Source organism: Phyllostomus discolor, chromosome 4 (assembly GCF_004126475.2).
Source record: "Phyllostomus discolor isolate MPI-MPIP mPhyDis1 chromosome 4, mPhyDis1.pri.v3, whole genome shotgun sequence".
NCBI classification, from domain to species: domain Eukaryota; kingdom Metazoa; phylum Chordata; class Mammalia; order Chiroptera; family Phyllostomidae; genus Phyllostomus; species Phyllostomus discolor.
In genome coordinates, this window is record NC_040906.2 from 207,981,492 (window position 1) to 207,995,447 (window position 13,956).

Genomic DNA, 13,956 nt, shown 5'->3' on the forward strand with positions numbered 1-13,956 from the left:
AGAGGCAAGCCATTTTTCTCTCCTTTAAGTTTTTAAAAAAACTTATTAATGTTAGCCTTCTTTTAAAACACTTAATTTGACCTGGCTGGCATAGCTCAGTGGATTGAGCATGGGCTGCGAACCAAAGCATCACTGGTTCGATTCCCAGTCAGGGCACATGCCTGGGTTGTGGGCCAGGTCCCCAGTGGGGGCCACGTGAGAGGTAACCACACATTGATGTTTCTCTCTCTCTTTCTCCCTCCTTTACTCTCTCTAAAAAAATAAATAAATAAAATATTTTTAAAAATACTTAATTTAATTCTTAGGGATCTCAAAGTCCTCTAGTCCAGGGAGCCTCTAAAATATGTATTTGTGAAATCCTTTGCTGGCAAAGAATTTTGGGGATTCGTGCCCAATAACTGTCCATTCCTTTAGCAACTGTGGGCACACGCACTGTGCTAATAATATGCCATTTATAGTACACAACACGCACTAAAATAGAAATTCATAAAAGTATGTATTTTTTATGTCTTACTTGCTGAAGGAGACCTTCTGTTATTACTGAACAATTACATATTTTAAATGAAAACACTAATGAAACGTATACTATCAGTTGTCAAGCTGTTTCTTTAATACCCTGTAAACTAGCGATATTCACGCCTGCTTCTGTTTAATCCGTTTCAGCGCTCGGATCTCCAGCAGGAGTGTTTGGGAAGGCCGCGCCAGGAACCAGACGGAGTCAGAGGTGGTCCTGGCTGTTCACAAACATCCACTTCTAGCTTTGTTCCCTGACAGGTGATATTTTGGCTGAAATTAAGATACATTTCTATTTCCACTCATGTCCACCAGTTAATCCTGAAAACCACTCAGCCGCATCTCTTGAAACAGGAGTGGGCAAAAGTAGGTTCACGGCTGGGAGCATGCAGAACAGAGAGCTTCCTCTCGCACCATCATTCACGAAGCATTGTGGTACTTCTCCGTGCGAACGATGGCAAACCCACTGCTGCCAACCACTGTGCTGTCAGACAGGCGCAACGCGAAGAAACGGCGTGCACACGTCTGTCCCCAGAGTGCCGTCTTCAGGACGTGAGTGTGTTTGGAGGAGCAGCTGTTTCGTTTTCGACGTTAATGCCACCCGCTGTGTGGACTCGGGCAGACCGGGCTCTCCATGTCCATTTCCTCAGCGGACACAACGAGAACCTCCCTCGGGGCCTCTGTGAGACTGAGGTCAGAGCGGTCAAGCGCGCAGTGTGCAGAGTGGCCGCCGTGTGCCCACTGCCTGCTGCAGAAAAGACACTCCATCCTTGGTTGCCGGGGTCAGGAATGGTTCAAGGTAGAACCACGTATTAAATGTGTCCTAGTCGACCGCTTTCACCCTCATGATGATTCTGTCCACGTGCCTTTAACGTTAAATGTCTTCTGATCCACAATCACCTGTTCTTAAGGAGTCCTCTTTCCAGCAAAAAATGTAGCAGATACTACTATTATCCTTCCTGTTGGCTTTCTGAATCACCCCTAACTATTCCTTTCAGGTCATAGTATGTGTGAGAAAATTAACTGATGGTTTTAAAACACGTTCCGTCTTTTTAAATGGTTACCTTTCCATTGACATACTGTCCATCACCTGTTAGAAATGAAGTGGGAAGTGTCGCAGGTTCGATTCCCAGTCAGGGCACATGCCTGAGTTGCAGGCCACGGCCCCCAGCAACTGCACATTGATGTTTCTCTCTTTCTCTCTCTCTCTCCCTCCCTTCCCTCTCTAAAAATGGATAAATAAAATCTTAAAAGAAAAGAAATGAAGTGGGGAGGTGGATCAGAAACCTCACCCACCCCCCTTTAATCCCACAGAAGGGGTAGAACCTCACAGAGCCACAGACGAAGGCAGACAGAACACAGACCTAGCGAGTGTGCCAGCCTCTCCGGCGGGCCTCTTCACCAAACGAGACCACTGAGCCGGACGACGGTGACCATGCTGGGGACCAGGAGTGATCCGCACACAGGGCACGTGCCCCCCGCCCCGAGGACACAGCCACCTGCTCAGGGGCAGCAGCCCCTGCACTCCCAGGGCCAACCCGCGCGGCCCAACGCGGGAACAGCTGACCGCGGGAAGCTGCCCCGTGCTCACGGTCTACGCAGCGGCCTGCTCCTGGGTTCAGCCACAGCCCCCTCCTCGGGCAACAGCATCATCCCGTCATCCGTGCTCTCATGATCGACGGTTCTCTGTGACGCCCCCTGGCGCGGTGGTTTCCATCACACGCACTGACGAAGCTCGTACGGCACCCTAGAGTCCCAGGTGCACTAACTGCCACAACCCCGATTTTAACACTCACTGTCAATGTCCACTTTGGAGTATTATCTCACGGTAATCATGAAAATACTTAAAGCAGAAATGTATTATATTAGAATGCACTTTGTAGGATAACAGGAACACACGTCCAGAAAGAGAAACAATGCTAGCTTGTCCGATCATAACAGCCTGTCATTGTTTTTCTTTTAAATGGGCTGTGCAGGGGTCAAGCTGCTACAATACTCACATTCCATTAAATGCACTTAAAAGATGATGAAAATCAATATTCAGAATATACTGGAAATTGCTGCCTCTGCAACTTTTAAGCTACACAAACGTGCCCTGTCACTATCCTTATCAATGAGAGGGACACAGGAAATGTCTGAAGCAAAAAGGTATCTGAAACCTGCATCAGCTCATTTCCAGGGAGCCACGCACGGTGCCTGTCCCCAGGAGAGGCCCCTGGCGCCACCACACACGACAGGACGCGTGCCCACGACCCTGCAGCCACCGAGCTGCCAACAGGGGTCTCCGGTCGCTGACACACGCTTTTCGCCATTTCTGTGCCTAGTCTTCCTCAGGCCGTTTCCATCAGTTACCGTGTTCATCCGGCAAAACTTCTATGTCCCACGAAGGCACTCTCTCTAATTGCTAAGGCCGTAACTCCCATTTATACTGATTGGGCTTTATAAAAAGGTTAATGAAAGTCTCCCCACCTTCAGAATTCCAGTAACATCACGGAAGGAATGCTGGAGTTTATAGCGTACTAACTGCTCACGTCGTTTAAAAATACTAAAATGTGCCCTGGCTGGCGTAGCTCAGTGGATTGAGCGTGGGCTGAGAACCAAAGTGTCGCAGGTTCGATTCCCAGTCAGTGTACATGCCTAGGTTGCAGGCCACGGCCCCCAGCAACCGCACATTGATGTTTCTCTCTCTCTCTCTGTCTCTCTCCCTTCCCTCTCTGGAAATAAATAAATAAAATCTGAAAAAAAATAAAAATGCTAAAATGTACAAGATGATCAAGCCAACTCCTCCACAGTGAGGCTTCGTAAAACAAAGAGCAGCCCATTGTGTCGTTCAGGAAACAGCCAAGACCACCCTGGGGACTCCTGGGTGACGCCCAGGAGCACCCGACCGAGGCGCCGGGCAGGGGCGGCCCTGTTCCTTGGAGAACCCCCTTGGCCAGAGTGCGGCGCGCGAGCCCTCGCCCTGGCGCAAGAGCCACCTGCACGGCGCGCGTCGCAGGCAGGGGGCGCCAGAGAGCACTCCCTCGTTCGCTGTAGTAGATCCTGTGAAACACCCACCTGGAGCTGGAACGCCTTACCTTTATTCAGCCTCACTTTCAAAAATACATTCACACCTTGAAATAAGTGCAAAATACTCGATTTTTTTCCTTCCAAGGCGTTTTAAGGCTTTCCCTAAAATACGAGCCACCAGGAATCAGTGCTTTTGGTTTCTAAGGGAAACTTATGTGGGGAAAAAACGCCGAACTTCTCGGGTGCAAAGGTTTGAAGGTTAACCCTGAGGAGCAAGGCAGGCACGCAGCACCCCGCCCTTACGTTGGCACAGTGTAAGGCCAGAGCGCAGAAGACGGCAAACATCTTGAAGTTGTTCTCGTCCGTTTTGGAGAAGGCACTGCCGCTGACCTTGTTCACCATCTGCACCACGCCGATCACGCTGCCGCGGCTCACGATGGGCATGCACAGGATGTTGCGAGTGGTGTAGCCCGTGTACAGGTCCACCTCTCTGCGGGCGCGCGGGGCCCCGGCGGCACAAAGGAAACAAACAGAAGAGACAGATGATAAACCTCGCGTTCCACCCTGAGTCCCAAGTCGGCTTTGCAGGTCACACGCTTCTGTTACAACTCACTGTGATGGACTAACCGTTACCTTCTAAGTTCAAGGGCCGTGTGGCACCTGAAAGTGACTTACTAAAATGAAACCTTTTCAAAAACGTTTCTGACCAATTCGTCCTTTTGTTTTCTCAAGAGTTTCCAGAACGGGACCCGGGAGGCCCCAGCTCACCGGTCGGTGTACATGCCCAGCATCACGGAGGGAACGCACGCCGCCGATCCGGAGGAAGACGAGGTCGGTTTGGTGCGAGAGTGTGACCCTTCGACCCCGCTCACGGCTCTGAGGGGCGGAGCCTGCTCGGCAGGCATGAGTGGGGCGCAGGCCGGACCAGCACCGGCCCTCCCCCCACCCTGAGGCAGAGCTTTCCTGGGGCACAGCCACGCCTCACTGGACGGCCAGCAGCCCCCACCAGTGCCACCGTGGCCTCACGGCAGGAGCACCCGCTGTCTGACCCCTAACGGGAACAGCGGGCTTTGACTCAGAGGAGGTGCTGGTGGGAAAGAAGACTCTCTGCCCACAGGCGGCAGGGTGACCACAGGCCGTGGGTCAGGCAGGCCCACTGGGCTGCGCAGCGCCCCCCGGGGGCAGGTGCTTCTGAGGCCTGTCCAGGCCACGCACGCCAAGTGGCCCAGCCCCGTGACCGCTGAGCGCCACTCCAGGGTGTGGCGGCATCACACTTCATGTGTGTCCACTCACCAGGGATGGGCGTTACGACTCAGAGCCGTACCTGCGACTCACACATACCTCTGCGTGCTGCGTGTGCACAGTGTCGTCATTATCCTTGGCGAGATACCACATGTTGCTGTGTGTGACGCCCACCCACGTTTTGGGGCGTGTCATACACAAGATATTACACCCACGGTATGTAATCATTATACTCCTGTGTAGAGGGCATCCATATTTGCCCCTTGAAAATTTGGGCAAAAAGTACACATTATCCACAGCAAAATATGGTACCCAGCGGTGGAGCTGAGTATAGTAAGGCACGCTTAACTGTACAGGGACGCACTAAACTGCTTTCCAAAGGGGCTGTGCCACCACCCACCCCCGTCCGCAAAGCCCGGGCCGCCCCGGCCCCCCGCTTCCTGGCCGGCCCCTGCTCATGGTGACCCGCAAGAACTGCAGACACTCAGGCTGGTGTGCGGCAGGGCCCCTGTCGGTGACACTCACACGCCCTCACACTGCGCGTGCTGCCCCCGGTCCGATGGCCCCCCGTGTCCCTGCTCCTGAGAAGCATCTGTTAAAACCCTGCGTCCCCCTCACCCCAAACCGGGCTATTGTTCGGTGGGAAACGTTGTTTGTACCTTCTGGGTGCAAGTACTTTGTCAGACTCATGCTTCGTAAATACTGTCTCGCAATCTGTTCCTGGCCTTTTCGTGTTCTCAATAGTGGAACTACACATTTTTACATAAAGGTTTTATAAAAGGATATAAAAGTATTTCCAGTGTTTAAGCACTAAAATAACACGCTTAGGTATTTCTTTTAAAAATGAAGATCTTCAGCATATTCTTTGTTGATAAAACACATGACTAGGAGACGTCTGTGCTCATATACAAGTTGTGTATGTTTGACATTGTCAAACACCTGATAAAACATCCTATTATTTATTTTATTTCAGTGTCTCTTAAAATAAACCGAGTGCACGATTGAATGGAACACCCTAGACAAAATATCTGAGCTACTTACTCCTGAATAGTCATGGCATGGATCTTAGACTCAAGTGCTAGAGACTTACTAAAATTACATGTACGTAATTTGGCTTCTGGTTCTCCCGAGAAGCCCAGGACAGAACCAAACCGCCGTGAGTCGCCCCAGCCTGACGCTGACAACGCCCAGCGAGGCCGCGGTGTTTGCGGCTCCTGCCCCGTGCGTCAGCTGCAGCTGACAGGTGGCATTTATGAACATGTCCTCCCAACCTGAGCACGAGAACACAACTACTGCGGAAGCTCTGCTGTGTCCAACTCAAAGATGGGGAAACTGAGGCTCGGCGAGGCAGCCACTCACTTCCGTCGCTCTAGAGCTAGGAAGCGGCCCCGGGCACGGCCCGGCCCGGGCGGGGGGCTGCGAGACGCGAGGCGGAGGCGGCCCCATACCTGTTGAAGCGCGGGTCCGCGTAGGCGTCCGGGATGTTCAGCACTTCCCCCGTCCTCGCCACCTGCCCAGCGATGCCCTTCTCGATGGAGAACCTGCACACATGGAAGACAGGGCCGGCGCGTGAGCACACGGGCGTGTGCACAGTCTGCCACGGCCCGCTGCCACCCAACAGTGAGCGGGAGGGCACCGCCGCGCCTGACGTGCTCGTGCTGACTTCACACGCACACGCCTCGGTGGTCGTCGTGTCACTACAGAGTGCGCAAAAGCAGAAAAACACTGCATGGTGATCCCCGGAGAACCTCGGTGTAAGACGTAATTCGGAGCATGAACTTACACTGAATCACAGACTGAAACTGAACAGTTAATTAGACTCTCCGGCACTGACCAGTAACAGTCCTTTGTATCGGATGGCAACATGCCTTCTAATTCACAGTGCGCTGCCACATACGTTTTCTCAGTTCATTCTCACTGTGGTGTGAACGGAGGCCCATGTGGGCTCCGTCACTTGCTAAGATTCCTCAACTACTAATGACACAGTAAACACAGAATGTGGGTCCACCACGGTGGACTTCCCACCCCATCTGAAAGCAAGGCCCCAGGGGTGTCTGATCTGGAGGTGCGAGGCAGGGCTGGAATTTAAGGCATTTGCCACACAGGCACTACATAACAACAACCCAGTCTGAAACTCCGAGTGCTTTTATTTCTCTGATTCGTTCAATGGAAAAGCAGTCAAAATACAAGCATTATCTAAAGACACTTCATTATGTTTTAATGTTTAATATCAATATTTTCTATTAGAAGTGCATTCTTTCACAGTTTTCTGATTGCAGTACTATCATCAGTCAGGCACTCATTTCAAAATGTAGTTAACAAAGCTGTCTACAATACACACTATCTACATATTTCAATGCCTGAAAAGTAACTTTCATAATACTACATTTTGAACATAACAGGAGATCATCATCATAATTGAGATAAAGCTCCCCCGTAAGGACCTGCACTGAGAAAAACTCGGAAGAGAACCGAGACAGACACTGCAAACACCCGGTGCCGCACGCGGCACTCCGTCCCGGCTTCCCTGCATCGCCGTGCACCACGTGACCCAGCCCAGCCGGCTGCCGAGAGCCGCAAGCGCCAGAGCCCGCCGCCGCACCACCTGCGCTGGGCCTCTCGGCCTGCGGCGGTCTGACGGAGACTTTGCTCCCAGCGGAGAAAAGTCTGGCCGCCATCCGTGGCGGGGCCCGGGTCAGCTGCCAGGGCTCCCGCAACCACGACCCCTCGCTGCTCCCGGCTGCTGGCGCGGGCTCCGTGGGCCCGATCACCGCACTGTGCGGGCACACGGGACCCTCAGTGCAGCCGCAGAGGTGACGACATCCAGACCGACGGAGGTCTGAGACACAGACCAACCGAAACACAACCACGAGAAACACTAACTCGTGCCTGGAGGTCGGCGTTCCGTGTGTGGGGAACACGGGACAGATGCCCCCAGGACTGGGAACAGGACGTGCCCAGTGGGGGGCAGCGGTGAGGCACCTGCAGGGCCCCAGGGTCCCGTCACACCTGGCCAGCTCCCTCCCAGACAGACGGCCCCAGTGGACAGCCGTCCTTCCCGAGTAGGGGACGGTGCTGTCCGGGGACGGTGTCACGACCCAGGCGCCCTAGAGCAGGCCAGTGCAAACTTGTGGCGTCTCGGGCCACACTGGAGGAAGAGTGGTCTTGGGCCACACATTCAATGCACCGTAACCACACAAAAGTCCCATCCTGTTTTAACACATTGTTTGCGGGTGGTTTTTACTGCATGCTCTACCACCCGTCACCGTAAAACATATAAATACGTTTCCCACATACAATGCGTTAAGTAAATGCACAGTTTTGTGTCGGACCGAATTCACAGCCGTCCTGGGCCCCGTGCGGCCCTCGGGCCGCAGGCTGGACACCCCTGCAGGGCGTTGTGGGGAAAGCAGTGAAACAAGACACACAAAGGGGGGAGGAAACAAGCAGATGTCTAAAAAAGGTCAATTTCGAATGTCAAGCTTGATTCCTAAAAGGTTTGCGACAGTGCTCCCTGCAGGCATTCAGACTGCAACACGCCGTTCCTTCGTAAGTGGCACAAGCTGCCACTCCCAGAACGAAGGAGGCGCCGGTGTCCTCGGTGTCCAGGCACAGCAAAGGCGTGTGCGAGGACACACCGAGCCGATGGCCCCGTCACAGCGGGGGGTGCAACCGGCACCCGGCACCGCAGGCCGGGCCCCACCGCGGTCTGGACTCTGAGACGGCCCCACGGACGGGGGGAGCGGTGGGTGCCCGGCGGTGTGAGCACGCCCTGCTCCTGCACACGGGAGGACCTGCAGACCCCATCCAGGTGGGGCACACCTTTACCTACCTGGGAGCACTAGCAACTTTTTCCAACATGATTTCCAAAAGGACCGCCTCCGGAAGACGGCATTTCCAGGAGTGACGCTTAAAGCTTCCTAGGCGCGGATTCGCTGGCACTGCAATGTCATTCCCAGAAGCACTACCTTCAGGAGGCGGGTCCTGGTGGGAATGATATCACAGTATGACAAGCAGTGTCAGCGCACCTGTGAAAGGCACAGAACAGTGGGTGGCAGGACACCTGTGCGGCCGCGCTCACAGCACACGGACAGGCCGCGCCCGGCTGTACCTGATCTCTTTGGTCTTCTTGAACACGGGCTTTCCTTCCTTCTCCTCCCCAATATCAAAGAGGTCCGAGTACAGCTCCTTGTTCTTATGGTCCACCTGGAAAAGTGCACAGCGGTCTGCATTCACCAGGTTTTTTGCATATATCTGAAGACAAACAATAGAGCGAGACAAGCCGATGAGAACCTCGGGGAGTGTCCAGGTAAACGTCATCACACGCGAATACCACGTTCAGCTCCTCTGTGCTCTAACGGGGCGGGGGATCGGCGTGGTAACTGGTGAAATAAAGGCATGTCGTCACAAGACATAAAATACACGGTCCCCGCTGCGGGCCAACACTGGCAGACCCCGACCTGAGCGCACGGGCAGCTGCTGGGCCTCCCCGCCACACGCTGGATGCTGACCTACGGCTCACCCCTGAACCAACCCCCTGTAGTCAGAAATCCACATGTACCTTCTGACTCCCCAGAACATGAGCACATCAGCTGTCCCTCGGTACCCGCAGGGGACGGGTCAGGAAAGCCACAGGTGCTCAAGTCCCCCACATACGGCGCGCCGCAAGAACTTTAAAGTGTGTGGTGCCTGACTATTTAGTCGGAGCCACGGACCTGTCTTCCCTGAGACTATCAAATAAAAAATGACAACAGCCAACACAGCGACAGCTGGCCGGTGTGAATGAATTGAAATTATTCCTATTTTTTGTCAGATTGGCAAGATTTAGGTCACCAGTTCCTGTGCGCCACGAGACGGAAAAGGCAGGAAATTGCAGCTAGTATCAATGGCTCGGGTCAGCGGCCGCCCTTCCCCATCTGCTGACTCCCAGCCACGAATGGCAAACAGCACAGGTACCCGCTGGGAAACTCCCACATTTGAGAGGCCCTGTGCAGCTTGTACCTGGGCAGGTAGTTCAGAGGTGAACTATAATGAGACCCTTCGGTACGGGGAGGAAAGCAGCTGGTGCTCCGACCCCCTGTGAGTCTCTCTGCCACCCAGGCCCGTCTTCCAGGGCCTCTCAGACCCCCCTCCCCGCTCCACGGTGCAGCCTGGGGCTCTGTCCGCTCACAGGGAGCTGCATGCTGATCGGCCAGGACTGGTGACACACAGGTATAAAAAGCATGAAGTATAACCCCTAACAGGACACACAGTGTTCCTATCTGCACCGGTTGTATTTTATCTGCGGCTCCGATAACAACGGGCAGAGATCATTAAGCGGTGAGTGCATGCCAGACACTTCCCACACCCTCGGCGTGCACTGACCCACCGCCCGCACGGTGACAGCACACAGTCAGGAAATGCATCTGCTCCCACGGCACACGGTTCAGGGGCGGGGGCACAGAGACGGTGGCCACGTGTCTGCCGTCACGTGGCTCAGAGCTGGGGGCCCGGGTGTTTGAACTCCACCCAGCCGTCTCAGCAGCCTGGCTTTGCTGACAAATCTGCTTTTCCGTTTCCAGATGAAAACCTCTGTGTTCACTCCATCATCCTCTGTCAGCTCCCTTCAACGAGCACCTCCCTAATGCCTGGCCGGCCCCGGTGCCCCGCGGGGCAGGCCTGCAGCAGGCGGCGAGTGTGGAGTTTACGGACACTGAGAATTCTGGCCGCCTCCCCCGCCCGCGGACAGATGGGAAATTCCTCCTTAGAGCGAAAGGAGGAGTTCTCCGAGAATAACAGGTGTCCCCAAGCTCACGCGGGAGGGACAGGAGCTGCCTCGTGGCCGGAAGACAACGGGTCATGTTGTGCAAAGCCAGCAGACGGACAGATGGAAAGGAAGCCAGAGCGGCCAGGTGCCCAGCCGGGCCCTGGCGCCCCGCACGCTCCACGTCACCGCCCCGGCCACTCTCGGCCGCTCCACCAGCCCCAGCTGGGCCCCGGCAGCCAGGCACCGAGCAGGCCGGCACCGTGAGCATCGCCCGTTACCCGCGAGTTCCATCACAGCAGAGACTGCCGCTCCCCCTACATGCTCCGCGGGCCGAGACCGCGGCCCGGGACGGAGGGCAGCGGAAGCCCACAGGCCGCCTCCGCCCGCTGCCCGCTTTCCGAGGTGAAGGTTTCGGGGACACTGCCGTGCCTGTTCCTCTGCGCACCGCCTAGGGCCGCGTGACAGGTGCGGCTGAGCAATCACGGTGGGGTGCGGCCCGTGACGTGCGGCCCGTGACACCTATCTGGCCCTTCACGGAGAGGGTGCCCGCCCTGACGCCAGAGCACATAAGGTCTGCATAGCCTGAGACCTGTCACTAAGGACCCAGGAAGGACAGTGGCAGAAAGGTCTGCAGAGAGGGCGGGGGCAGCGCGGCCAGCAGAACAGAAGGACCGCCCGTCTGTCTGGCTCGGCCACGAGACCCGGAATGACTCAGCAGCAGTGGCGGCCCTGCACTGCCCAGGGCCGAGTCATCTGCAGCCAGCCTGCGTCCCTCCCGGCTGCCCAGGGCCATGTCAGGGGGGTGGCACTCTGTCACGTGGCCCTGCTAATAATAATTATAAAAATCTGGGTGAAATGAACAATTGCCCAGAAAGAAGAAAGAAACTTAGACGTTGAAAAGTTGGGAGAGATACACTCACAAAGACGACTAGAAAATTGTCCAAAATGATATACGTGAGCCCTGGCCGGCACAGCTCAGTGGATTGAGCGCGGGCTGTGAACCAAAGCGTCGCAGGTTCGATTCTCAGTCAGGGCACATGCCTGGGTTGCAGGCCACAGCCCCCAGCAACCACACATTGATGTTTCTCTCTCTCTCTCTTTCTCCCTCCCTTCCCTGTCTAAAAATAAACAAATAAAATCTTTTTTAAAAAATGATATACATGGAAGTCATCAGGCCGAAATGATTCCAAGTATAAAATATTTAAAGAATCTTTAACAAATAAATTCTTATCCAATTTACACTGTTATAAGTTAGAAAGAACAAAACTTCCCCAGTTATTTTTGCAACCCCTATGTCAAAGATATTAAAAGTTAACAAAGATATTATAAAAAGGAAAATCACAGACTAATTCTCCTTGGAAACAGAAGAAAAATCATACATAAAAATAGTAACAAAATCAAATGTAGGAATAAATTAACACATTATAATATTTTAAAGTTATACTTTAGAACTGTTCAGTATCGTAAAGTCTATTATAATTATAAATAGCAAAAGAAAAAAATCACAAAATTATCTTTGTCAAAATTTTATGTAATAAGCCCTGGCTGGCATAGCTCAGTGGACTGAGCTCGGGCTGCGAACCAAAGTGTCGCAGGTTCAATTCCCAGTCAGGGCACATGCCTGGGTTGCAGTCCATGGCCCCCAGCAACCACACATTGATGTTTCTCTCTCCCTCCTTTCCCTCTCTAAAAAATAAATAAATAAAATCTTTAAAAAAATTATGTAATACAATTCAATCATTCATGACAAAAACTTCTAGCAAAATGGAATAGAAGAACATGTCTCCTAATAATACGTTCCCGAAAACAACACTGGACGTCACAGAACACGGTCAAGTACCAGAACCACCCCATTAAGGTTAAGACATTAAAGTGAAAGCAAGACAAAGACATGTTACTGCGCTTACTGGCCCGTAATTCGGGAAGGAAGGAGAGCATGCGTCCCTGAAGAGGCAGAAGTTCCCTATTTGGTGACACTGAGACTGAACACGTCGAAAGACCCACGGAACAGCAATCCCGGGCGGTGAAGAAAGGCTTCTGTCCTGAGCGCCTCCGACCAGGCGCCCCCCCCCCACTGCCCCAGACGGGACTGACACTGCCAGCCGAGAAAGGGGCTAACAAGGAAACCCCCGAGACATGTGGGCAGTGTGTACGGACTCAACCCAGCCCAAGGCGAGCCTGCCGTGGGAGCCAGCGAGCCTCCACGAAGCGCGGGACAGAGGAGGAAGCAGTCACGAGCACGCGCCGTCCGGAACGCCATGGAAAGCGCGCAGACACCCACAGAAGCCGACTCGGCGCGGCCAGCTGGCCGCAGAGCCCGTGCAGCGGGTGGGGGCCCTTCCGATCCACGGGCACCGGGCGGCGGTGGGCTGCTCCCGGCATTCAGGGCCCACCGGTTAGAGGCGCTAACCGCGTCTGCAGGGCCCCAGCCCATCCCGTGCAAGAAGGGGCCTCCCGCCCCACGTGCCAGCGCCTTCCTCACTGGAAGACACGGGACTGCACCGGCGCACAAGCTAGCAATGTGAGGCGCACCCAGCCTCGAGCTACAAGGAGCAAGCAACCTCATCTGCATTGTCACAGAGCCTTCCCAACACACCTCATGTCACGCCCCTCAGATGGCCTCTAACCCAGGGCTATCTTCTCAAACACAAGCCTGGTCTGGGCCCTCTGAGTGCTTACAGTCCTGCTGCCCGCAGGCCTGGACCACGTGGGTGGGTCTCCGAGGGGCTGCCCCCACGGTGGCACTCCGCCCCACCTCCCCAGAGTGCACCCGAGCCTCCTGCTGCACCTGCTCCCCGAGTCCCTGAGGCCCACGGGCACGCCCAGGGCACCCTGGTGCAGCAACCCGGACTGGGTCGCGGTATTCCCACCCCCGCACTCTGCCCCGTCCTTCCCGGGCCCTCCCGGGGCCGCATCTCCCACTGATGGTGCGACTCCATCAATGTCTGTCTGTCCCAGGTGGTTGCCCAGACAGCCAGCCGTGACGGCCGGATGGGAACCCCAGCTGCTGTCTGGACGGGAACGTAGCAGAGGCCCAAGATACGGTTCAGCAAAAACGGGCCAATGAAAACCTGAGGGCATCAACGCCACGACAGACACGGGGCAGCAACCCACAGATCTAGCCCCCAGTCAGACCCGCGTGCTTTAACGGCTGATTTGTGTCAAACCCTGAAGGAACACACAACGCGTTCATTCCACTGAGGAGTGGAATGTTCCTCCGTCCATTCTGTAAGTGCAGCGTGACCCCAAACCACTGGGCTGACCGCTTCAAGCGGATGAGTAGTGCCGTATATGACTTGTACCTCACCAAGAATGTGTTTAAAACAGTAATAATACCAGGACCAGTCAATAAGGGCTTCTTGCACTCCTAGCACAAGCTCTGCCACTCTATATTACACCCTTGTCCTTGTACATTCTCCTACACACTTTGCACTTCTTCACAAACG

General features: G+C 54.5%; 1 protein-coding gene across 1 annotated transcript in view; it reads right to left on the minus strand.

The window, feature by feature from the left end:
- The window catches only part of PDE10A (phosphodiesterase 10A), a 177,408-nt gene that overhangs the window by 22,398 nt on the left and 141,054 nt on the right, over window positions 1-13,956 (minus strand). Inside the window, 3 exon segments of the mRNA XM_028504006.2 lie at window positions 3,826-4,012; window positions 6,213-6,305; window positions 8,876-9,018. Coding sequence (XP_028359807.2) covers window positions 3,826-4,012; window positions 6,213-6,305; window positions 8,876-9,018 — 423 coding nt within the window.